The sequence below is a fragment of the Syngnathus typhle genome, linkage group LG2, assembly GCF_033458585.1.
Source record: "Syngnathus typhle isolate RoL2023-S1 ecotype Sweden linkage group LG2, RoL_Styp_1.0, whole genome shotgun sequence".
Lineage (NCBI taxonomy): Eukaryota > Metazoa > Chordata > Actinopteri > Syngnathiformes > Syngnathidae > Syngnathus > Syngnathus typhle.
This window is the reverse complement of record NC_083739.1, coordinates 7,691,965-7,717,042: the sequence shown is the minus strand read 5'-3', so window position 1 is coordinate 7,717,042 and position 25,078 is coordinate 7,691,965. Positions and strand designations below refer to the sequence as shown.

The window sequence follows — 25,078 nt, the reverse complement described above, 5'->3', positions numbered from 1 at the left end:
GACCACTTTGATAATACACTTTTGAAATAGCAAAGTTACACAATATACCTTTAATTTTATATTTTTACTAATGATATTCTATGTGAAGACAATGTTAGTGGGAAGCCTGGCATTGCATGCTCTTCACTAGTGTACTCTAAACTATTTTTAGAACTGGCCTATGGCCGACTGATGTGGTCGCTGCGGGTGACTGATGTGATCGCCGCGGGCGAACTGGTGATTTTCATTATTTTTTGTAAGAGTAGTTTGCAGGTTAAAACTTTACTTTGTAACTAGTGATCATGCTGCATGGAATGCGTTTTATTGGCCCCAACTCAGAACACTCACACACAACCTTTCACACAGGTTTATCACTGAGGACATGCACATTGGCCTGAACAGATAAGGTCTTCAATATGGCACTGCATAAGTAATGGAGAGACAGAAAAAGAGAAGAAAAAAAGTTTTGTAATCTGACGAGAAAAATAATTCTTTTTGATACCAACTGCTAAATCGAGTAGTGAAAGAATAGGTGTGTAAAAACGCTCACTACAATCAAGTGCACTTATTTCATCGACTTAGCAATTGGAATGGCTTCTTTGCTCAGAATATAGCTGGAAATGCAGGTTGGCATGTAAGACAGAGGCAGCCAGAACAACTTGGCATCCCATCCCGGTGAGTAGCGGGTACGAGGTTGGACGGCCGACACCGCGTGCTCCATACAGTTGACCACCTTCATCAGATCAGAGTCTGCTATCTTAGCCACTTTATCTGTTAAGACCGCTAGTGCTGTGAAGGGTGGAAGAAGAGAGGTGAAGTAGCTGAATTGTAACAATTAAAAAAAAAAAAGCCATACTTACATTTCTGAAGGTACTCCTCCCCGTAGTCGTCCCTGACCTCCTGAGGCAACCTCTCCCACAACCACTTGATATTCTTACTCAGGATTGCAGCATCAGTCACATTTGTTTTAAAGAAGCCCGGTTCAATGCATAGGACTTTGACACCAAAGGGTGCCATATTAAGCCTAAATGGCGAAAGCCATTATCAGTGTTTGTTTGGAAACTCTCAAAAATGTGGTGCAACGATGAAGGCAGTATCACCTGAGGCTGTCGTTGAAAGCTTCCACGCCGTACTTGGAAACTGTGTACGGGCCTCCAGTGGGACTAATCCTCCCGAACACACTGGCCACATTGACCACCCTGCCTTTGGCCTGCTTGATGAGTGGCAGGACGCTTAGAGTCACAGCGATCACCCCGTTTAGGTTGACGTCCAGCATGGATTTGTAGTCATCGATGGTCAGCCAGTCGCATGGGGCCGTGGGGACGGACACACCTGCATTGTTCACTACGGCCCACAACCCTGGGAGAACCACATGAAGAAGTCACTGTAGATTGAATGTGCTGACCTTTTAGCTGCCTTTAAAAAGTGATAATGGTTAGCTTTGACTGATGCTAGCTGCATGAGGCGTTAATGAGGACGATTACTATTAAAAATGGAAGGACTGAGAAGCGGGACATCAGATTTAGTCTGCAAAAATATATGGCTGGTAGCCTTTTACTACTAGATATATTCCTTTTGGGCCCAGAAAAAAATGAGACTATTTCTGTAATAAAATGTCCTACTAAAAGGAAAATAATTCATTTAGGGAGGTCATTATCACATTTCTTATTATGGCCCAAAGCTGAGGTAGGGAAGCATAATTGGTTTAACATTATGTGGTGTGTGTGTCTGTGTGTGCGTGCGTGCGATACGACAATCCGACAATAATTTATTTTTATATTATTATTTTGCGGACCCAGTTTGAGCACCCCAGTCAAAAATGACACGTAAGTATGGAGGCAAAAGTGCAGTTAGGGTAAAAGTACAAACTCCAAGTACAAATGCACTGAGTGACAAATTAAAAACATTTGGACTTGGCTTTGTTCCCACCAGTGCTGCACAGACACTCACCACGCTGCCCCACTTTTTCCTTGATCATAGCTGCAACTTTGGCGACACTTTCATTTGATCGAACGTCTAGGTGCATTGTGGTCAAGTTTTCGGAGCACCACTTCCTCAGCTGCTCTTCGCCCTTCTCCGTGTAGCAGGCAGCAATGACTTGGAAGCCCAGCTTGTCCAAGTGCCGGGCCAGGAGGTTTCCAAAACCTGTGTCGCAGCCGGTGATGTACACATACTTGTCCTTCTTGTCAGGGATCCTGGGCTGCTCCCTGAACCAGCGGTGCACGTAGTAGAACACTACCAGTCCCACGAGGAAGTACAAATACATATCTGCAGGAAGCAGGCGTGCAGCTTCTTACTAGACGGCAACAAGTTATGCTAAAAGCACTCAACTTTGAACAGTTGCACATGTGCATTCCAAAGTTTCCATCATTCATTTTTTGGTTTGACCCTAAACATGGTCCATGAGATTTAGTAGGTGAGCAGTGTTATTAGGTAACATCACATTGTGCAATGAATGTATTAGGACCAACATGTGGCAGAATGTAACCTTCAACCCCCGCAAATGCGTGCACATAATCTTAAACAGCATCTGACTAAAAAATAAAAAAAATCAACCGTTATTCAGCTTGCACAACGTTGCATGGATTTAGGTTTGAGGTTACACAAGATAAACACAATAATATGTCATTTCCTATTGCGCAACAAACCAATTTCCATCGACTATATGATATATGTGACTTACAACGTCATTTTATGACCTAGAAAGATTCCTTTCTTTGCAAGTAGACAAGAAGCAGAGAGACAAGTTCAATATCTTACCTGTCGACGCAAGGTGGTGAAGAACAGTGCGATGAGCCTCAGTGTGGAGTTGTCCTCTGGCCTATTAATGTATAATCCTTTATGACAGTTGAAACACCTCCCTTTTTTTTTTTTTCAAACACACATGCAGAATGGCGCCCCAGCCTGTCGAAATAGCCACACTGCAATTGGTTAGAAGGACCATAAATATATCTCTATAGATATATCGACACGTTGTGCATGAACAATACAACAATGTAACACAAATTATTTGATTTAAAAGTCATAAGTGTGACCACAAGCGCTCGACAATCAACTATTGTTGCACGCAGTTTCCTCAATAATTGGCTTGGAGGTGTTTACTTTTGGATTTCCTCTGTCCAGCTGTTACATCCTGAGTCGAGCACACAGTGGACACTCTTCTCCAAAAGTATTGGAACAGCAAAGCCAATTCTTTTTTTTTTTTCACGTGGACTGTAAACAGGAATAGAAGACCGAGAGAAAAAAAAATCAGATCTAATTTGTTGCTATTTATAAGCAGGATTCACTAAATTTTAAAGACGAGCAAAAAATACTGGCACAGATGGATTTGAAATAGACTGAAGTGAGTCATTTTTTTGTATTTATTGCAAATACCTGCTTGCAATAACTGCAGGAAGCCTGAAGTCTACTGACATTATCCCCCTCCTCCATTTTTGTAATGCTTTGCAAAGCTTTCATCACAGCCTCTTTAAATTTGTGTTTTCTTTGGGATGATATTCCCTTCCCATCACCAGGTCGAATTAATCTGCGGTCTACACTAGGAAGTTTAGCGATTGACCTGACTCGTTTGTCATCTTGCCCCAGTTGAACTCACTTGCTGTTTTGACAATTTTGGGGTTATTATCTTGACAAAGAATCTCCAATTCAGCGTCATTGTAGCTTTCTTTAAAAAAATGATTCTGTTGATTTTTGCGACCATTTTGCTGCTGTCATCATGTCTTACACCCTCCAAAAAAAAAATCCATCCTTTAACAGAACTGATTCTTGCACAAAGCTTTCTCGTTTCCATCAATTAATGGTTAATCTTTATTTCATCTCTGAACTTTTCAGGTTTTTCTCTGTAAATTATCATCAAATTCTAACCTGGCCCACCCATTTTACTTGGTAGTGTTTTCATCTCTTGTAGCACCTGTACATCTTGTTCATCTTCATGACCCGAACTTTTGAACTCCTGGAAATAGTTTCTGATGTCACTTGTCAACTGTTTCCTAAAATGGCTCTCAAAATGTTTCAGTTGTCAATGATTGTCATCTTTCTTGATCTCCTTGCTCCACGTCCAATACTTAGCAACCTAGTGCAAAAACATTTGTACTTAAAAAACTCAAATACATGTAAAATATGTGAAATAATGTCAGGCAAAATATGAATCATTTTCATCTTTGGTGTTATTTTGAATGCTTGATATATTCATAATCAACGTCAGTCATAATATTAATGATAACATAATCCATTTTCATGTTTGGTGTTATTCTGTATGCTTAAATTGTTTATAATCAACTAAATAATTTAATGAAGTAATAATAATAATAAAATAATTGAACATGAATGAATACAAAAAGAATATTACCATTTGTAAAAGAATATACAGTTACAGTCATGCAAAAAAAACAAAAAAAACAGGAATATTGATAATGTGAATGGTCAGTGGGCCTGATTGAAAGACTGAACTCCTGGGATATTATTTTGTTTGTTTACAAAACACAGCACATACTATATCAGGCATGTGGTAAACTAAAATATATCTGAACCTTTTGGTCAGGAATACTTCAGTCGTGACATGCCTGTTGCCTCTTTTTCATTTCCTCACATGGCTGGAAAAAATACTTGAGTTAAGGAGGTGGACTTAAGACACGCACGCACGCACGATTCTATTTTCCCCCACGAGATAGCAGCAGTGTACTTTAAATATTTGTCTTTCACTGGATGTAGTTCGACCTGTGGTGCCTTCACATATCCTTGACTTTAACTAATATTAGACTTCAATAGGATTTACGAAAACTGGAATATTTTATATGATCTAATGTGCTTATTGTTCTGCTGGAAATTACCCCCCCCCCCCCACGAGCATCTTTATATTCACACAAAATGCTGTCATCTTATTTATTTGTATATTTATTTCTAATTATCTTTTTATTATAAGTTTTCACCACGATTGTTACATTTAAGATTTAATAAACATGCAAGTAAATTCCGGATTCTGGTTTTAGGGCTTTTTGGAGCTCACGTGTATTTTAGTGAAGGCGGCCGGACTACATGAAGTGACTGACCTCCAGAACATTGTCTCCAGCAGAGGAAAAAGCTCTTCAGTGAAAAGGCCATTGCTAGAAATATGGACTGGAATAGATTAAATATGTTGCTGATTAGGTTATTTGGATGAATGTGTTACCTGGTAGTGACAAAAAAAACAAAACAATGTTATGGTTTTTGCAGTGATGAAGCTCACGGGTGCTGCGGGGGAGCTGACCACTTCCCTTCTGTGAATTTTAAATATTATTTCTAGCAGATCATTGGGATTCAGCCATATTATAGGAAGTAACTTAAAGATTTAAGAGGCTCCAAAGTCTGTGAATAATTGCTGCACAAGAGGCTAATTGGCTAGATGCATAGATCCACTTCAAGCAGAAGGGTGAAGCAGATAAAAGTCTGGAGTTCATATAGGTATTGATTTGACATCTGCCAACTGTTTTAGTGAAGACCAAGGAAATCAACAAACCATTGGTAACATTCAGTTACAGGAAACTGACTGACTAACACCGATATTCCAACCTATGTTACACAGGGAACAAAAAGAGTTTGACACGAAGAAATTTCATTTGAATTAAAACAACATCAACTCGCCTTTGTCAACAGACAAATTAAACACGACGTCAAAATCATTATAAATATAACTAAAATTCTTGGTGTTGTAATTGATGCAAAATTGTTGGTTATCATGTCGGAAATTAAATCAAATGATATTGAACAAACCAATCCATTATTTATCAAATTAGGCATCCTCAAATTCAAAACTGCAGAAATAATGTACAAAGAATAGAAAAGGCAACTTTTCAACAGTACTCAGCAGAAGCTGTTCAAAATCAGAGAGTTGTTTCGTTACAGAAAAATAATAAAGGCTAAGAATAAACATAACACAATTATGTGTCTCTGTTAAAGGTCATGGAACAAATCCACTCAATTGTCAATTTTAATCAGAGATGGCTTCATGTGTATTTTTGTATTCATGAAATTTTTACACTGATTTTTAACCTCACCTTTTTCCCCTGCACGTCATTCTATAGATGTTGCATATTCTATACATTAAAAAAAAAAAACACTCAGAAATTGATTTATTCATTCATTTATATTCCGGACCGCTTATGCTTGCAAGGGTCACATGAAATTGATTTAATAAAAAGAAATGATTTTGCAATGAAATTATGTTTTATTTAAGGCACTGAGGTATTGTTATTCCCCCCCCGACTGTGCATAGCCTTGGTGTTAATGTAAACACTCCTTAGTGTCGATATTACTGCCGTGTCAACACTTTTTTTTTGGTGTAACACACTAATGGGCAATGAACATGTAACACTTGAGTAAATGTTTTTTTTAACACTGGTAAGTTTGAACACATACAGACATTTTGCGGGTGTTAACATTAACACACTTGATGTTGAATTAACATCAATAGATTTGCTGTGAATATGTAAACCAGGCTGTTTTTCTTCATTTCAAATTCTGTCTCATATCTCTGTTTACATGTTCAATCATAAACCAATTAACGAACGAACGAGCGATGTCATTTTTGTTGTCGCTCTGCTAATTATTTGCTTTGATTTGCGAGCAAAACTGAGATGCAAACTATTAGATCGCCAATGTCAAATTCAAGGCCTGGGGGCCACATCTGACTTGCCACATCATTTCATGTCAACCACAAAAGCAAACTTTGGGCATCACCTTCATGTTTCTTGCTAAAATACCAAAACTGGAAATTGTTGAGATATTACATCAAGGTACCTGCATCTATTTGGGCTCACAGTCATAACGGCGTTCCCAAGGAAACCATAACTATGATGTGGCCCACAACAAAAATGACTTTGACACCCTTGGCTAAGATGTTGTCAATTTTGACAATTCTTCCAAAAAAAAAAGTTTGCTTCACTCTGTTTGTTGACACTTTACTGTCAAACTAAACTAAACTAAACTAAACTAAACTAAACTAAACTAAACTAAACTAAACTAAACTAAACTAAACTAAACTAAACTAAACTAAACTAAACTAAACAACTAAACTAAACTAAACTAAACTATGCGTTATGAATCGTCTGCTAGCGTATAACACATAATGGGAAACATCGTTGACAGCCTAACTAGTATACTAGCATTGATATCGTAATTGTTATAATCTTATATACAACTTATATTGGAACAAAAACATGTTTGTTATTCTCAGCTAATAACAAGAAATATTATTGCAGCATTTTACTGTCTTCTGTGTTTTATCATTACTGTATATGTATACTGTATATGTGTAGTATTTGCATATGTGTAACATTACATTGCTTCTTGGTGGCTAAGTAACACACATGAGACACACTATGTTCATTTACATGAATTCACGATGCACAAATCGTTTAATTCTTTACAATAAAGTGTGTTATCACATAATGCTTTTTACAAATTACCATACTGTACAATACTTTTTTTTAATACTAAAATCATTGCAATTTTTGATGTGTATGTTTTATGGAGACGAGAACAGATTAATAGTTTTCCCATTAATTTCAGAGGGGAATAATAATTTGAAATAAAGCATGAATGTTTTAAGTTAGTAGCATGGACAAGAATTCAGCTAATAATTTAAGGCACTGCTATATTACTTTTCAACAGAGTAGTGGACTGGCCTTACCCATTTCTTCTCACTCACTGAACACAACAGTGAAGGTCAGCAAACAAGCATTAAGTGAAAGTCTGGCAATGTATCTGAAGGAAGAAATTTGACTTCCTGGTTATGATATTTTGTCCAAATGTTATGGAGCTCTCCCCACACTCGTGCTTCCGGGCGCTTACAAAGAGTACTGGCATTATCCTCTCGGAAGGAAAGTCATAATCCTCGATAAAGCTTACCTCCATAAAGCTTACAAGTTTTTGTATTGATTTATTTGGCCTCAGTAAACAAAGGATTTGACTATGTGTTGGCACATTTTCAAGTGCTGCCTACAAGAATGAACATTTGCAAAAATGTTATATTGTACGAAAAATATTCACTTATGTGCCTACAGACAAACAAGCGAATTCAATAACGATAAGCGCAACGGCCTCCCCAGGTGGAATGGTGACACGAGCGGTCATTGACCTCGACAGCAGCGGACACAAACCGATCGGACACTTACCCTCAAAGAAAACATCGTGACCCTCCGAGTACTAACTAAGCCCAACCCTCCTCAATAACCGCACGTGAATCCTTTCCAAGCTACGCAGGTTGTCCTCCTCCTATATACAAGTGGCATGTGGCCACGACTGACACTATAGTATTGGTGGGACTTTAAGGTTGGATGACACGGTGAAGGACTTAAGCGCAAAAGAGTTTCTGAAGGATCCTTTGACCTGACTCCAGTTCTACGGACCCATGACAAGTTCTCAAAAGGACGAGAAAGGAAACATATTGGTAAATGTCTCTTCTTCTTTTGCACTCTTGAGTCATGATTGTCTCATCGTTGGAATTTTTTCTTTTGCTTTGCTTTCTTGAGATGAGCCAATATGCCATCCGGATCAGTGAAATTGCAAAGTATTAAAAAACTTGGACAGGAGAATCACAGCTATGACATTACGGGCGAAGGTAAATCAAATCCAGTCATCAAAGAGGATTTCACTCAAATCTCAATCAAACCGTAACATATTTTCTGTTTTACAGAACCAGCTGGCTCCTACATGTACGTATTATAATCGATTTTATAGTGTGCCTTTTTTCTTAGTAATTGTGTTTGTTTTTCTGCTGCTTTAAATTTTGTTTTATTTGAACAATAATTACGAGCCACACTATTATGGACCAAATAATGTGAGCCGATGGTGTGTCAAGTTTCTATTATTTCGCTGCGCGTACCTACTAATAGACCACTCAATATGATGTACTACTGATGTACTTCCAATTACACAAAAACAATACTGAGCATATTTTTAATTGAACATCTCTTGGATAGTGTCACGCTTTGTAAATCTCCCATTTTGGGACATACAGCGATTGTCTTGGTTCTGCAAGCGTACCTAATGACTCGGTAGGACATAATAGGAATGTATGATATGATATGGATGTGTCTGTGTGGCAATGACAAAGTAAAGTGCAGCAGTACATTTTAATTGATTCATAAAGGTTCATGCAAAGGATTGAACATTAGTTGTTTTTGATCAGATTATTTGCTTTACATGTCTTTTCTTCCACACAGGACCATGTCAACTTCTAAGGAGAAGGAGAAGTGAGTAGTTTAGTAGAGGCCCTGATATTTCATCACAGTGATAATTACAAATGATATAGTAGAATTTTCTTTCAAACAGAGGGCAGGAGAGCAAGGAGCAACCTGCAATTCGAGTCGGCTTCTTTCAGCTGGTAAAAAGACACGTTGTTATTCATAGTTTAGATAATCAGAGTTGGTCCATGCAGCAGTGGCTAATCCAAACAAACTCTTTGCTGTATTTATCCAGTTTCGTTTTGCCACTTGCAAGGAAGTGCTGATGATGGTGATAGGGAGCATATGCGCCGTGCTGCACGGTTCGGCCCAGCCCCTTATGCTGCTTGTGTTCGGCCTGCTCACTGACACCTTCATTGAGTACGACATTGAGCTGAATGAGCTAAGAGACGACCGGAAGGAGTGCGTGAACAATACCATCCAATTTACAAAGAACTACACTGATACATTAGTAGGCGTGTTCTTGTCAAACTGGAGCGCTATCAACTATTCAGAGTGGGGAAACTTCTCATCGTCGACGGGCAGGTCATGCGGGTACGTTGACAAGGTTAGCTTTTGGTCAAATGCTTGCGCACAATACATCTCTTGCCTGCATGCTGATGACTTTTCAGGATTCTTGACATCGAGTATGAAATGACCAAATTTGCCTTCTACTATGTTGGAATTGGAGCAGCTGTCTTCATTTTGGGATACTTTCAGGTTGGTAACTTAACCTTATGTCAGTAGCGCTTTCACACTTGCACAATTTGGTCTATTTTAATAAACGCAAACTTCATTGTCATAAATTTTATGTGGTGGGTGGCGAAAATGTGTGCGGAGTTGGGTTACAGAGGGTATTTGTAATTTCATAAAAAAGGAGGGTTACGCCGTTGTGGGCGTGTACACAGGAGACTAATTATGTGCAATCAAAACAGCTCCTCTCATTCCTTTTAAATGCAGCGCACCAGTCATACACTCAGTTTCAAAATAGCAGAGCAACTGCATCGTTCCCAAGAAACTGATTTTTTCATCTGAGAGGTCAAAGTGCATAAAGTTTAGATGTAACCGTAAGCAGACTTAAATGGGCAGATATAAAACTGCCTTGGGAAGAGATAGCAAATATGTCTGTGCCATGATGAGGGCAGCTGGAGAACACCCCCCCGCCCCTCTTGAGCTCCCAGAATAGCTGTGGCAGCCAGCAGCGTAGTTTAAAAACTGAAATAATTAGAATGTATCTGCTTGTAACCCGATCAAATTTACCAACATGGCATTAGACCAGCTGCGTCAGTATTTAGACATGGTCTGAGTAAGTTTAGGTGGACATATTACTGTCATGAAGTGATTGGAGCTGGGCGACCAAAAGCAGCTTGGACCAGGGTTAATTGAAGAACTCAAAAGATACTAGAGGCTCGACTAGGTACAAGACTAGAACAGATTGGAGCTGGGCGACCAAAAGCAGCTTGGACCAGGGTTAATTGAAGAACTCAAAAGATACTAGAGGCTCGACTAGGGACAAGACTAGAACAGAACAGACTGGAGACTAGAAACAAGAAGACATGAGATCCGACAGGGAGTGATACCCAGACAGGACTTAAATACAACCGGCAAGTTGACATAACTTAGCGGACCGACCAACAGACTGGCTAACCAAAACAGAACTGGCAAAGACAGGAACCACAAGAAACAAGACCAACATCAAACGTGAAGACACCAACGACCCGACAGGAAGTGACACCCAGGCAGGACTTATATACATGTCAGGTAACAAGAGGCAGGTGACTGTGATTACATTGATATTGAGGCGACGCAGGAGGGGAGGGGCGACGCAAACAGAAACCATGGCAACATAGACATAATAATGCACCCGGGGACGAGTCGTGACAACTACACTTTGATTTTTGTGTGTGGGAAAAAAACAGAAATACCAAGAAATTGCTTTGCAAACCCAAAAGAAAACAGTGAACGATAAATGCGACATCTTTCTTGAATAACATTGGTCATGGATGTAGTATTTTTTTGCACTCTGTCCTTGCACTCTCTCCTGTCTTATTTTCAACAACCTTGTGGGACAGATCTCTCTATGGGTCACTGCTGCTGCCAAGCAGATCCAGCTCATACGGAAAATCTACTTCAGCAAAGTGATGAGGATGGAGATTGGCTGGTTTGACTGCACCTCGGTGGGGGAGCTGAATACACGCATGTCTGAGTAAGTTGGTCGTAGTTGCAGGGTTGTGATCTCACTACTGGAGTAAAAGGCTGACTGTATCATATCATGACTGTGACAACCCAGTGACATCAACAAGATCAATGACGCCATTGCAGACCAAGTCGCCATTTTTATGCAGCGTTTCACCACATTCGTGTGCGGCTTCTGCATCGGCTTTGTGAAAGGATGGAAGTTAACGCTTGTGATTGTGGCAGCAAGTCCACTCATTGGCGTTGGAGCTGGTCTCATGGCACTGGTGAGATTCCCCGCCTTGCGTTAACTTCAGTTTCAAATGAATGTTATTGATGTTTCGCATGTTCATTATATAAAGCTGTAACATTTTGTTACAGTAACATAGCCCTTTTTGGCATTCTTATGTTTGAATTTGGAAATAGACAGATTCTTTGGCAGAGAATCATAGATGACTGTTACCATCATGCACACTCTGCAATGGGATCACAAAGCTCTAAGTTCACCTTTCCAAACCGTGCTGTATTGAACTGAAATGTATCACAGAGATTTGTGGAAATGCTTGGCTCAACATCACCTGACTTCTTTGCTTGTACATTGGGTCCAGTTTGTGGCTAAACTGACAGGCATGGAGCTGCAGGCCTATGCTAAAGCTGGAGCCATCGCAGACGAAGTCCTCTCCTCAATCAGAACGGTGGCTGCTTTTGGCGGAGAGAATAAAGAAGTGCAACGGTATGCAATATATATTATGAACCAAAATGTAAACCCAACCATTTCTGGGGTCATATCTTTTATGAGCTGAACCATTTGCATACAATCTCAATTTCTTTCTATCCTATCTATAATAATAACAATAATCATCATCATCATCATACATTTTATTTGTAAGCACCCTTGGAGAAACTCAAGGAAACTGTCGATCAATAAAACAACAGTAGAAAAAGAATTATACAGAATGAATACAACAAATAAAAATATGGGGCAGGTTAATTGATTAGAAACTTTTGAAGAGGAGGGTTTTGAGTTTGGATTTGGTCGTGGTGAGAGAGAGTGAATTGCACGTAGGAGGTTCTGAGGGTGCGCAATGGAGTGGTGATGCGGGGGAGGGCAGACAGGTACGGAGGGGCAAGGTTATGAATGGCCTGTTAAAAAACCCACTTGAATTGAATTTAAAATTGGACCTGGAGTGAGTGAAGTTGCTGTAGGAGTGATGAGAAAATGACTTTTTGTGATCATACATGCAGTGGAGTTGAGAGAGGAGTGGAGTCCGTTGATGCTATGCAAATGGCAGTAATGTGACTGATACGCAAATGGAACGAGAGGGTGCTGTACGAAGGTTTTCCATCTCATCCAGGTCCCTAAGGAGGACAAGCTCAATCCAAACTTTATGGATGGATGTTTTATTTTCAGTTGTTAGTATATTGCTCTTGTTTCCTCCAGGTATGACAAGAATCTTGTGTCAGCACAACGCTGGGGGATCAGAAAGGGTTTGATCATGGGCTTTTTCACTGGATACATGTGGCTGATTATCTTTCTTTGCTACGGCCTGGCTTTTTGGTATGGTTCCAGTCTTGTCGTGGACAAAAAAGAATACTCAGCAGGAACCCTTTTGCAGGTAACACCTCCCCCATGCCAACATATGAAAATATTCACGGACATTTTTACGAGTTGAAATACATTAAAGTTCTTGGCCGTCACCAACATACAGAAAGAAATGTTAATAACTGCTGATAGTTGGTCACTCTTTGCTGTAACGAATTCAGCTCCAGTGAGGTTCGAAGGAAAATTGCACTATAGCACCGATCCCTTACGACTGCATTAAACGATTGCTTGCTGTCAAGTTGCCTTGTGTCGCAATTAACCCGTAATGTTTTTAGATGAGTCGCACCACAATACCAAACACTCGGGAAGATAAATTGATCTACTGTAATAGGAAACAGCTTGCAAAGACATTAATGATGGAACAAGAAAATCTAAACATAATGAGCTATCCTCTTGCCTATATTGACTAGAGCTGTTTAAACCTTATTTGAAGCACATGATGAGTAATTTAAAATGAATTAATAATTCATTAGACAACATTTAGTGTGGTCACTCAAGTGAATTCATGAATCGAAGCAATATGCATATTTGCATTTGGAAATGAAATTCATGTAATGCATGAATGCTTGTAATTAATTTCAAGTAATAATTATTAATAGTGTACAACCTATATTTCTCCTGTGTGGCTCATTAAAAAAAAAAGGCACTTTCCCATTATTGGCCCTCGAGGGAAATGGATAAAACATTACGCCAGAAAAGTTGCCCATTCCTGTAATGGGTCATTACATTTCCCCTAAGGTCTTATTAAATTTTAATATCTGCTACACTACTATGATGAGGTTTGCTCTTTTCTCGGCAAAACTGTAGCTGAGTCTTTATCTTCCTCAAATGTTTTAGGCAATCGGTGTAGGACACACACTTTAGAAAATGAAATTCATCATTATTTTCACTTTGCATAGATAGAATGAGTATTATAATGTCTTGTCCGGCCTTTTTTTCCTTGCCAGGTATTCTTTGGTGTTCTGATAGCAGCTATGAATTTGGGACAGGCATCGCCATGTCTGGAAGCATTTGCCGCAGGCCGTGGAGCTGCCACCATCATCTTTGAAACCATCGAAAGAGTAAGAAATTTTTGTGGTCTATCAAAGTTGATCTATTCTGCTTTTAACAAGTCTTTTATTTTTGTACTTCTTCAGAAGCCTGAGATCGACTGTTTATCTGAGGCAGGATATAAACTTGACAGAGTCAAAGGTGACATTGAATTTCATAATGTGACCTTCCATTACCCTTCCCGACCAGAAGTTAAGGTATTTAACTCTTTTTTTTTTTTGTAATTACAATGCGAAGTTTATACTGCTGACTGTGCTGCTGTGCAATCTTTTGTTCAGATCTTGGACCGGCTCAGTGTCATAGTGAAGTCAGGCGAGACCACAGCTTTTGTCGGAGCGAGCGGCGCCGGGAAAAGCACAGCTGTCCAACTTATTCAGCGCTTCTATGACCCCAAAGAGGGCATGGTAGGATAAATTCTGCTTCTGCTATTGATGCATGCAGGGACTGAAGATTGCTTTTCTCTTCACCTTTGTTCTTGTCATTTGAAAAATAACTCTGGGGTTGGGGCAGATAACAGCAGCAATGGACTTTAGCACCATAATCAATTTTAGTTTGACTAACTGCTGTCTGCATCCTAGGTTACCCTGGACGGTCATGACATCCGTGGGCTGAACATCCAATGGCTGCGTTCGCTCATTGGCATCGTGGAGCAGGAGCCTGTGCTGTTCGCCACCACCATTGCTGAGAATATTCGCTACGGTCGACCTGCCGTCTCAATGGAGGACATCATCGCTGCCGCCAAAGAAGCCAACGCGTACAACTTTATAATGGACCTGCCACAGGTGGAGAGCTGATAAACATTTGGAGAGCGTGCATGATGTTAAAAACTTACTTCTTATGATGTGACAGAAATTTGACACGCTAGTAGGAGAGGGTGGTGGTCAGATGAGTGGCGGTCAGAAGCAACGTATCGCAATCGCCCGGGCACTGGTCAGGAACCCTCGCATCCTGCTGCTTGACATGGCCACCTCTGCCTTGGACAACGAGAGTGAGGCTGTGGTACAAGAGGCCTTAGATAAAGTACGTCTCTACTCAATTCACCGTTTGCCTTTACGTAGCGCCACTTCACAACAATAGTTTTACACCAAAAAGAACCAACGATGTATGGAAGTAAATAGTTGGTTCAAAAAGGAGCGGGCGACTTGGCTTCAACCACTAGTGGCACCATAGATTCTACCTCAACTAGTTTGTGGTCTAAAAAACAACAACATGCTGTAAGAATTGCAATTACATCCACGCAAACATCTCCTCCCAACTCCTTCTGAGAGCATTATTTTGCTCAAGATGACAGAATTGGCATCAAAACAGGAGTCCAGAACATTCGTCAATGAATCAGTTTATGGATCGCCAATTTTTCCCAACATGTCTCGGAAATTTTTGGGTAAAAGCAATAGTGATTAAAATAAAACAAAGGTACTCATTTGTAATCTCACTCTACTGAGAAATTACAGGGTTGTTGGTTGTTGGGATATGGTTCAGTTTAGCTCAGAAAATAAATATGCAAACGTAGACTCTTCTACATTTTTAATCTGTAGAGTGTGATTGGGAGACATAATTAAAAGGGGAAAAATACAACACATTGAAACTCATTACTAACTGCCACACAGTCATTCAAATATTGATAAATCATCCAAATAATCCAAAGTGTAATAATTGCAATTTGTGCTTCTGAAAATTGAGGCTGCTTTCTTGACCACTTGATTGTTGCTGCTGAAGGTGCGGATGGGACGGACCACCATCTCCATTGCCCACCGGCTGTCCACTATAAAGAACGCCGACGTGATTGTGGGTTTCGAGCACGGCCAAGCTGTTGAGAGGGGCAAGCACAGCGAGCTGCTGGACAGGAAAGGCGTCTACTTCACTCTTGTCACCTTACAGAGCCAAGGAGACAAAGCTCTCAACGAGAAAGCTCGCCAAAGTGGGTTCTAGACTTACTGATTCCCACAAAGATGTTTTACGTCCACTTACAACACTTATTGCTCTCAGTGGCTGAAAATGAAGACGCACAAGAGAAGCTCAGCCTGTCCAGAGCGGGAAGCTACCGGGCCAGTATGAGGTAACACAACCACCTGTCCAATTTCTAGCTTGTTCAGGTACACAGGAAAGAAGAACTAGATCCGAACCAACTTTGGATGCAACATGGGGTCAGCCCTTGGTCACTCAACAGACACAGAGGCCACAATTCACGCCCGAGATGAGCGATTTGAACACACATTCAAAGCCATTCTTCTACGGGGCAGTAGTCCTAATTAACTGCCGTATCGTATCCAACTGCACAGTTCTGACGGTACATCTAAATTGGATCATTATCGCTCAGTGTGAAAGTCATTGTGGTAGGATTACGCAAAAACTTTGTGACTGAGTTCTAGGAAGCTCAGTGGAAGGGTGGCACATGTGTATGCGTGAAGCCATTCAATTCCAGGAGAACTGTTTGCTTCTGATCTAGAATGATAAAACAACCCTCCATGAATTTTGGATCATTCTCGAAACAGAAAGTAACTTGATAATTAGCAAAATATGGTGCGGCATGATAATATTTGGGTAATTAAGGTCCCTCCCTTCTCTGCTCTTTCAGGATCATTTTATTGACTTGGTTTGCTGTTGACTTTTGAGTTAAGCGGTTGTCAACACGAAAAAAATTATGTGTATTCGAAATAAAGAGGCGACTATACCTCATTGCTATCGGAGTGCACGCTGCTGATTGTACGAACTGCTGCACGGCACACACAAAGACAAATGGACCTCTTTACATCTGAACTTTATATTAACAATTCAAGTTCAGCTGAGGTCACAGAAAGCCTTTTAGATCTTAAGCAAAAACCACAAAATGAAACAGGAGGTTGAATAAAATGTACCCATTACTGTTTTATTCTTTTTTGCCTTTACACGCTTGTTTGACAGAGCTTCCATCCGCCAGAGATCCCGATCCCAGCTTTCCAACTTAATTCCAGATTCCTCTGTTTCCATTGCTGGAGAGCTGGGCACAACAGCCTTCGCTATATCTCAAGCAGACAAATCCAAGGTGGGTGTGAAGGCCATTTAATGCATTTGCTTTTCTTCACAACTACCATCGTTTTCCTCACATGGTGATGCTGACTATTCAGAATGCAATTCAAGAGGAGGAAGAGGAGGAGCCAGTGGAGCCAGCACCAGTTGCCAGAATCTTGAAGTACAACTTGCCCGAGTGGCCTTACATGCTTTTTGGATCTTTGGGGGCAGCTGTGAATGGAGGAGTCAACCCCGTCTACTCACTTCTATTCAGTCAAATATTGGCGGTGAGGTTACAGTTAGGTTCAAATAGGTTCAGATAAAAATGGTCCTCTCCAGCAGTGGTCCTCAACCGTTTTAGCAACACAAACCGGATTATTGCCAGACAATATTTTCACAAACCGGCTTTTAAGTTGTGGTGGATAAATAAAAACAAAATAAAATGAAAGAACCGGTATAAAAACAATGGTACTGTGGTGCGGAAGGAAAGGAAGACACAGGAGGTGTGCCGTGGGTTGGGGTTGGGGACCACTGCTCTCCAGCACTGTTAGAATGATGGAAATATTTCTTGGGGAGAAAAGGGCAAGTGGTCAGTTGTTTGTCTTTTGTGTGTGTGCAGACTTTCTCACTTACCGATCCCATAGCTCAAAGGAAGGAGATTGATGGTATCTGCCTGTTCTTTGTCATGGTGGGCGTTGTCTCTTTCTTCACTCAAATGCTGCAGGTAAAGAAACGTTTTAGGGGTCAATTCTACTTCAAGACTGGAAAAAGTCACAAAAGACCAAAACTAACACTCATGATTGATTGATTGACATTCCAGGGCTATGCCTTCTCCAAGTCTGGGGAACTGCTCACCCGACGGTTACGTCGTTTGGGCTTTCATGCCATGCTTGGCCAGGAGATTGGCTGGTTTGATGATCACAAAAATAGCCCGGGAGCTCTGACCACACGCCTGGCGACAGATGCCTCGCAAGTTCAAGGGGTGAGGCATGAACAAAATAACAACGGCAAACAGAGACATCTCAGCCTAATGAATTACCATTATTATTTCGAGATAAGAGTCAAGGATACAATGTTACTGCTACAAAAAGCTGAATGTTTTGTGTTCAACCACTAAGGTTGAGCACAATCCAATACTGGTTGACCTCCTGTTTGTACAGCTTTCAAAACAATTTTCACTGAAGCAAATTAAGTGGTCAAACTGACATCTTAAAGCTTCATTATCAATACTCAGGAGTGTAAAAATAAGTTAATAGAAGATATGTACTGCTGTGTGTACATTTTATTGACTAAATATGCACTTGAACACCTTCATGGTTTGGTCAGAATTGCATGATAATTGGATAGTTTTTGAGGAGGAGCTGAGCTTCCCCTCATTTGAATGACCTGATGTCAGATACAGATGTAAAGACATATTAATCTGTTGGTGCCAACCCTCAAAAATCAAATTCAAATAATTAGAATTAGGTTCTCTGTTGCAGTATATTTGGAGTGGAGTCAAGTCAAAGTTATGTGGAGAGAAAAAGTCAATACAATAAGAAATGACTCACGAAGCTGCACATACGTACTTCTTTTTAAAGGCCACCGGCTCCCAGATCGGCATGATCGTCAACTCTCTGACCAACATTGGTGTGGCCATCCTCATGTCCTTCTACTTCAGCTGGAAGCTCACGCTGCTCATCCTGTGCTTCCTGCCCTTCATCGCTTTGTCAGGTGGTTTCCAGGCCAAGATGCTCACTGGATTTGCCAAGCAAGACAAAGAAGCTATGGAGGCTGCTGGACAGGTCACCATCCAGTTACATTACATAACAAATGGTCAATGATCTCAAATTGAAAAGTCATAAATTGGCTGTAACCTATCTTCCCTTTTCTGCACTTTGCAGATTTCAGGTGAAGCCCTCAATAACATTCGCACCATAGCTGGTCTTGGAAAGGAGAGGAATTTTGTGGACACGTATATTGCGCAACTGGATGCTCCTTACCAGGCAGCCCTGAAGAAGGCTAACGTCTACGGGGCTTGTTATGGTTTCGCCCAGTGTGTTGTCTTCCTAACCAACTCTGCCTCTTATCGGTTTGGGGGATACTTGGTACGCCAAGAGGGACTCCATTTCAGCTTGGTGTTCAGGTACGTGACATAAACCAGCCACCTTTGACAAAATGACAGATAAACCATCCCAGTTGTTTCCAAAGTGTGAGCTGCATCGCAATTGGGGAGCAGCAGAGAATTTCAGAGCAAGTGCATCAGCTTGATAAAAAAGAAAAAAAATACAGAAACACATTCATCTCTTTAAACCTGCAAAGCTAACTTCAGCCCCATTGAATTGATCGATTTTTACTTCTCACGATAAGAGGAGACAAGGGAGGCCTCAGCTGTTTTATGTTCTCTGACAAGGGGCTCAAGGTTACACACTCTGAAAAGCCTTCTTTCCTTTGCGGAAAATGAGCAATTGTTTCATCATGTGTGTAGGGTCATTTCTGCCATCGTGACGAGCGGCACAGCCCTGGGTAGAGCCTCATCCTACACCCCTGACTATGCCAAGGCCAAGATTTCAGCAGCACGCTTTTTCCAGCTGCTGGACCGAGTGCCCAAGATTAGCGTGTACAGTGACAAAGGAGATAAATGGGTATGTTGCCACATATTATGATGTGCTATGACGGCACGCTACTTGTGTGTGTGTGTGTGTGGGGGGGGGGATCCTTATTTATAGTTGTATCTTTATGAAAGATAATTGCAAAAAAATAAGCTTATTAAGTTAGTTAGTTAGCTACAGTGAGTGTAGCAGACCAACATAATTCTCAGTTTTGATTGACACTAGGGCTATCACTGTTTATATTTTTTAGAATCAATTATTCTATCGATTGTTCCATTGATTATCGAATAATCATATTTTCCTTTCATTTTGCATGAAAGTATATCACACAGCAGTTTTACCCATTTACCGTTGTTCATTATGTATTGTTTAGTAATTAAAACATGAAACCATAAAACAATATCTCACAAGAGAAATTACTTTTTGCTCCCACCAAAGTGATTCAATGACTCTTTTTTGTTTTCCGAAGTAAAAATAGAGATAAAATAATTTGTTTTTATTAATGACTATGAAAATTATTAAATAATTCACGTTGAGAGGCTGACATTAGAGGATTAGGACGATTTTAATATAAAAAAACAGCTCCAAACACAAAGTTTTGAAGAGAAATCAGAAATACATACAGTAAAATACAAAATAAAAAAAGAAAAAGAAAATTGGTCTGTACATATACCTCACATTGTGATGTCACCATTTCAAAAGTTACATTATTATTGAAATAAACTAAATGTGATATACTCTCTCCATAGATACACACCTTTTTTAAATCTCCCCCAGAGGTTGCAGCAACCAAATACAGCCACTGAGAACCAACAAACATTCCAAACAAGTCAGGGACAAAGTTAAGAAGTACGTCAGAGTTGGGCTAGAAAAAAAAAGTAATGTTTGAGGATTCCCAGGAGCACGATCAAATCCGTCATTATCATTTACAGCACAATTCTTATTCACAGTGGCAGGCCAAAATACATCCAAGTTTATACTATTAAAGCAGTGCTGCGAATAAACTGTGACCAAAGTAATCCCGCAACTTCATATTTGACCGCAAGGCAGAGGTGAAACTCAAAATAGTCTGAAATGATCCTCTTGCAGACAATGTCAATCAAAAAGTATAGCAAAGATTGTGTTCCCAAAACAAAACTAAACCTTTGCACCACCCCTATCCTTCTCTACCAGGATAACTTCCAAGGCAACATTGAGTTCATTGACTGCAAGTTCACTTACCCGACCCGACCAGACATCCAGGTCCTCAATGGGTTGAATGTGGCAGTGAAGCCCGGGCAGACGTTGGCCTTTGTGGGTAGCAGCGGCTGTGGGAAGAGCACAAGTGTGCAGCTTCTGGAAAGGTTTTATGACCCCGATAAAGGCAAAGTGGTGAGTGAGGTGGACGCGGCTTTTCTTCATCCTTTTCAACAAAACCGAAGAAATACTTTTTTTCAATTTTCACAATGAGACATCAAAAACTACAAACGCATCATCCAATATATACCAAGTGTTACCACTTATGGATACAGTTAGCTCACAGGTCAGACATACAATACAGTATTTACACACAAAATACCTTATACCAAAATGCCAATCGATATTGTTGGACAAGCAACACCTAGCTATGTCAAAGTTCTGCAAACATTTTAACAATCAAAAATCTGTTGTGTATTTTTTTTCACTTTTTGTCAGTCAACATTTTTTCGTGTGCACAAGCGCCTGCTAATGTCTCTGTAGTTAACCCGACAAAACCGAGGTTGGAATTTATGGCAGTCAGCATGAAATAGTCGAAGAAGATGATGATGACCTTTTAGAAAATGTCAAACATGTCGCAATGGAATAAATTTTAAAGCGTCATTGCGAAACCTGACAGCTGGACATTTAACATCTCGGACGTTAGTATTTTTAAATGTCCGAATTTGGCGTAGACAGTTTTGCTGTGATTGTCATGTGAGCACTTATCTTGATTGCACGTTGACTACTGTCAGAGAAAAATCACTGCCTGGATGTTAAAGGTCTTAATGGAGCTGGAAGTGCCTTGGGAACTCTTGAACCTGATTCTGGGAGATTTAGAAGAGAAATCACACAGTTAGAAGGGACATTACGTTAAAGCTCATTAAGTAAATTGTGTGTCTACTCTTTGATTATAACACTGCCTCCTACTAATGGTTAAATCAATTGCCTCTTGCAGCTGATTGATGGTCGCGATTCGACTCGCGTCAACGTGCCTTTTCTGCGATCCAGGATTGGCATTGTGTCCCAGGAGCCAATCTTGTTTGACTCCAGCATCTTGGAAAACATCAAATACGGCGACAACTCACGGAACATCAGCATGGACGAGGTCATCTCAGCTGCCAAAAAATCACAGCTCCATGACTTTGTCATGTCTCTACCTGAGGTGGGTTCATGTTTGCAGAAGGAGAGATGTGGAGAAAACGACATGGAGGCTAAACACAGGGATTAGTTTGTCTGAATGTTAAAGTGCGTCAATTAGTGAGGGAAGACAAACTAGAAGGCAGAAAAACAGGCAGACATAATAAGGTCGATTAATCGATGACAGAAAGGGAACGCTAAGACCTACGCGGTAAGTTGCGTACCTACACAAAGAGATTTCTGTTTTCATTCCATCAGTGTTTTTGCCTTCATTTTATTTTCTCTCACAACATTCACACATTATTAAAATGTTTAAAAATGGATCACCACTGAACCATTGTTGAGGAAATGGGTCTGAGTGTAACACATTTTTCCAAGGTTTTGTAATGAATGAAAATCGACCCAAAATTGTCTTTCAAATCTAACAAAATACATTCAGGCGCCTGATTTGTTTTGATTCCGGAAATCCTTTTCTCACAAGAAATAATGTAAGTAGTAGAGGTGAAATAGAAAAACATAGGATTCTTAGATTTAAAAAAAGAAAAAAAAAAAAGGGTGGGGGCGGAACAATAAGAATTTGTAACAAAACTAAAATGTCGTCTGAAGTGAGACATCACATTGCCATTTCAAATTTGATCCCAAACTGCCACATTTGGCGCGGGTTTGGTCACATTCTTCAGAAGCCGATTCATCGTAATCGATCATGATGCATGTGACGGTTCACCAGCCCGGTGGGATGTAGCCGTTACATTTTACTTTGGTCTGCCCGCAACCCACCTGAGGCTAAGCGGTACGGAAAATGAATAAAAGACTCACCGCATGGGACTGGAGAGTGAGAAATCTGAGCTCGCAGACTGAGTCATCTTGGTTTCATCACGTCTGTATTATGTTTATATTAAGGATTAAGTAATGATCAAATGATTCATAGTGCAGACATTATAATTTATGATGATCTTATTAGAGCAGATTCCATTTTGTAGATACTGTACTTTTTAAACTGCTCCTCATTTTGGTGACTTGCTGACTTTAGAGGTGATAGAGGTCAAACCCTTGGCGAAGCTAAAATTGCTCTTGCTTGATGGAACATCTATAACTGAAGAATAAAAACCATGCTTGGTATTGATATTGATCTCAACATCTCATTTTCCTCCTCAGAAATACGACACCAACGTGGGCGCCCAGGGTTCTCAGTTGTCTCGTGGCCAGAAGCAGCGAATTGCTATCGCTAGGGCAATCATACGTGATCCTAAGATCCTGCTTCTGGATGAAGCCACCTCTGCTCTAGACACAGAGAGTGAGAAGGCAAGTCCCGCAAATGAATTTGCATTCTGCACAGCTGCTTGATATTCTCTGGTGGCAAGCAACAAGAAGAGCTGTTCATTATTGACATCATTAATGTCATTATTCTTCCTCTCGGCTGATAGCGATCTTGTATACATTTATACATGTTGTGGATCTGCCACTGCGGGCTCTCAGTAATCAAGGCGTGATTGTCAAATCGCTATTATTACGCCGCTTGCATGTCAATGATTTCTCTTCCCCGTGTAATTTTGTGTACTCGCCTTGACCGCCACAGACGGTGCAAGCCGCTCTGGACAAAGCTCGAGAGGGGCGGACCTGCATCGTTATCGCCCATCGCCTATCCACCATTCAGAACTCCGACATCATCGCTGTCATGTCCCGAGGCTACGTGATTGAGAAGGGAACACATGACCATCTTATGGCCCTTAAGAGTGCTTATTACAAGCTGGTCACCACTGGAGCACCAATCAGCTAATGGCTCCAAGAGTGTAAACAATTGGAAACAGAGATGAGCAGAGTGTTTGTCTGAGGTGATGAGGTCACGTACAAGCTGATGGAACATCAAAAAGTAACTTGAATCTGTTCACTATTAAAGTGTATTTATTTGTGTGGAAATACCCTGTTGTACTGAGGATTCGCTGAGCTCTTTTGAGACTACTGTCATCTTATGTTTGTTTTTGTTTGGTATTATCGGAATGTAACAAGTGAGTTAGTCACTTGGGAAATATCCAAGCACACTGCAATCAAAAGGATTAGATTATAATGTGAATGAAAGACAGAAAAACGTACCTTTTCTTTCTTTTTTTTCTTTCTTAAAGCAAGTACCGTATTTTCCGCACTATAAGGCGCACCTTCAATGAATGGTCTATTTTATAACTTTGTCCATAGATAATGTGCACCGGATTGTAAGGCGCACCTTCAATGAATGGGCCATTTTAAAACTTTGTCCATATATAAGATATACACATTTGGCCCATGGGCCAGATTTTGGACACACCTGCTGTAGTGGCTCAATATTGGTCCATATATAAGGCGCACCTGATTATAAGGCGCACTGTCGGCTTTTGAGAAAATTGGAGGTTTTTAGGTGCACCTTATAGTGCGGAAAATACGGGATCACATTCAGGGTCACAGGGAAGATAGAGTCCATTGCAGTGAGATCATATATGGTGATTGTGAATGAGAAAATCTCTCTGAAAAACACAAATTTATAAGTGAGAACTGTTGTTTTCTGTTGTATTACTTTTCATAGCACACGCATCACTAAATGAATCACTTTTTATATCCAAATAAATATATAAATAGTCAAAATAAAGTGTTAACGTTATACAGTGAGCCATGGCAACTGTCCAAGGTAACATTGCAGGAATTTCAAATGAAAGACGATTCAAACATTCTCTTTACAAATTTAAACCAAAGCATGAATACGTAGTTGGAGCAGTAACAGGCCCACTTCAGAAGTCAGATATTTAACCCCGTCGAGAACACGTGACCTCCCGATTCTCGACTGCACGCTTAGCTTGTTGATGCTTTCCAGAGTGCAGATGTCAGAAACACTCTATCAGTTAGTGGTAATATGTGATCAAGCCACACTGACCTCTGGGAAATTGAGTCTTTAATGTCGACATCTGCAGCCGTGGACTCTGGGGTGGATTAGCATTCTTCAGATGCAATCTCATCTTGCCACTTCTCCTCCAAAATTGATTCAGCGATAGGACACTCTGACTTTGTGCCGTGTGACGCCGGAGGCTGGGTGACACATCGCTCATGGTTGTGAGAGTGAGAGGTGGTTCAGCATATTTTACAGAAATAAAGAAAACCACTATTTTCAATTG

At 40.4% G+C, this 25,078-nt stretch overlaps 2 protein-coding genes across 2 annotated transcripts; one reads left to right on the top strand and one right to left on the bottom strand.

Annotated features, from left to right (window-relative positions):
* Window positions 1–279: 279 nt before the first annotated feature.
* Window positions 280–2,882, bottom strand: LOC133168803 (retinol dehydrogenase 7-like). Its single transcript, XM_061300439.1, has 5 exons — window positions 2,740–2,882; window positions 1,930–2,247; window positions 1,080–1,338; window positions 840–1,003; window positions 280–768 (listed from the first exon to the last, which is right to left on the bottom strand). Exons 2-5 carry the CDS (start codon window positions 2,243–2,245, stop codon window positions 545–547), a joined length of 963 nt encoding a protein of 320 aa, XP_061156423.1. The 5' UTR covers window positions 2,246–2,247; window positions 2,740–2,882; the 3' UTR covers window positions 280–544.
* Window positions 2,883–8,178: 5,296 nt separating this feature from the next.
* On the top strand, window positions 8,179–24,091 carry LOC133150233 (bile salt export pump-like). Its single transcript, XM_061272623.1, has 29 exons — window positions 8,179–8,404; window positions 8,487–8,575; window positions 8,651–8,669; window positions 9,180–9,209; window positions 9,289–9,340; window positions 9,436–9,734; window positions 9,812–9,899; window positions 11,252–11,385; window positions 11,470–11,641; window positions 11,963–12,087; window positions 12,796–12,970; window positions 13,905–14,018; window positions 14,094–14,204; window positions 14,286–14,411; window positions 14,586–14,789; window positions 14,857–15,027; window positions 15,724–15,925; window positions 15,994–16,063; window positions 16,909–17,029; window positions 17,112–17,282; window positions 17,615–17,719; window positions 17,816–17,977; window positions 18,576–18,779; window positions 18,879–19,120; window positions 19,463–19,619; window positions 20,760–20,957; window positions 21,760–21,966; window positions 23,097–23,243; window positions 23,518–24,091. Exons 2-29 carry the CDS (start codon window positions 8,497–8,499, stop codon window positions 23,716–23,718), a joined length of 4,086 nt encoding a protein of 1,361 aa, XP_061128607.1. The 5' UTR covers window positions 8,179–8,404; window positions 8,487–8,496; the 3' UTR covers window positions 23,719–24,091.
* Window positions 24,092–25,078: the final 987 nt, after the last annotated feature.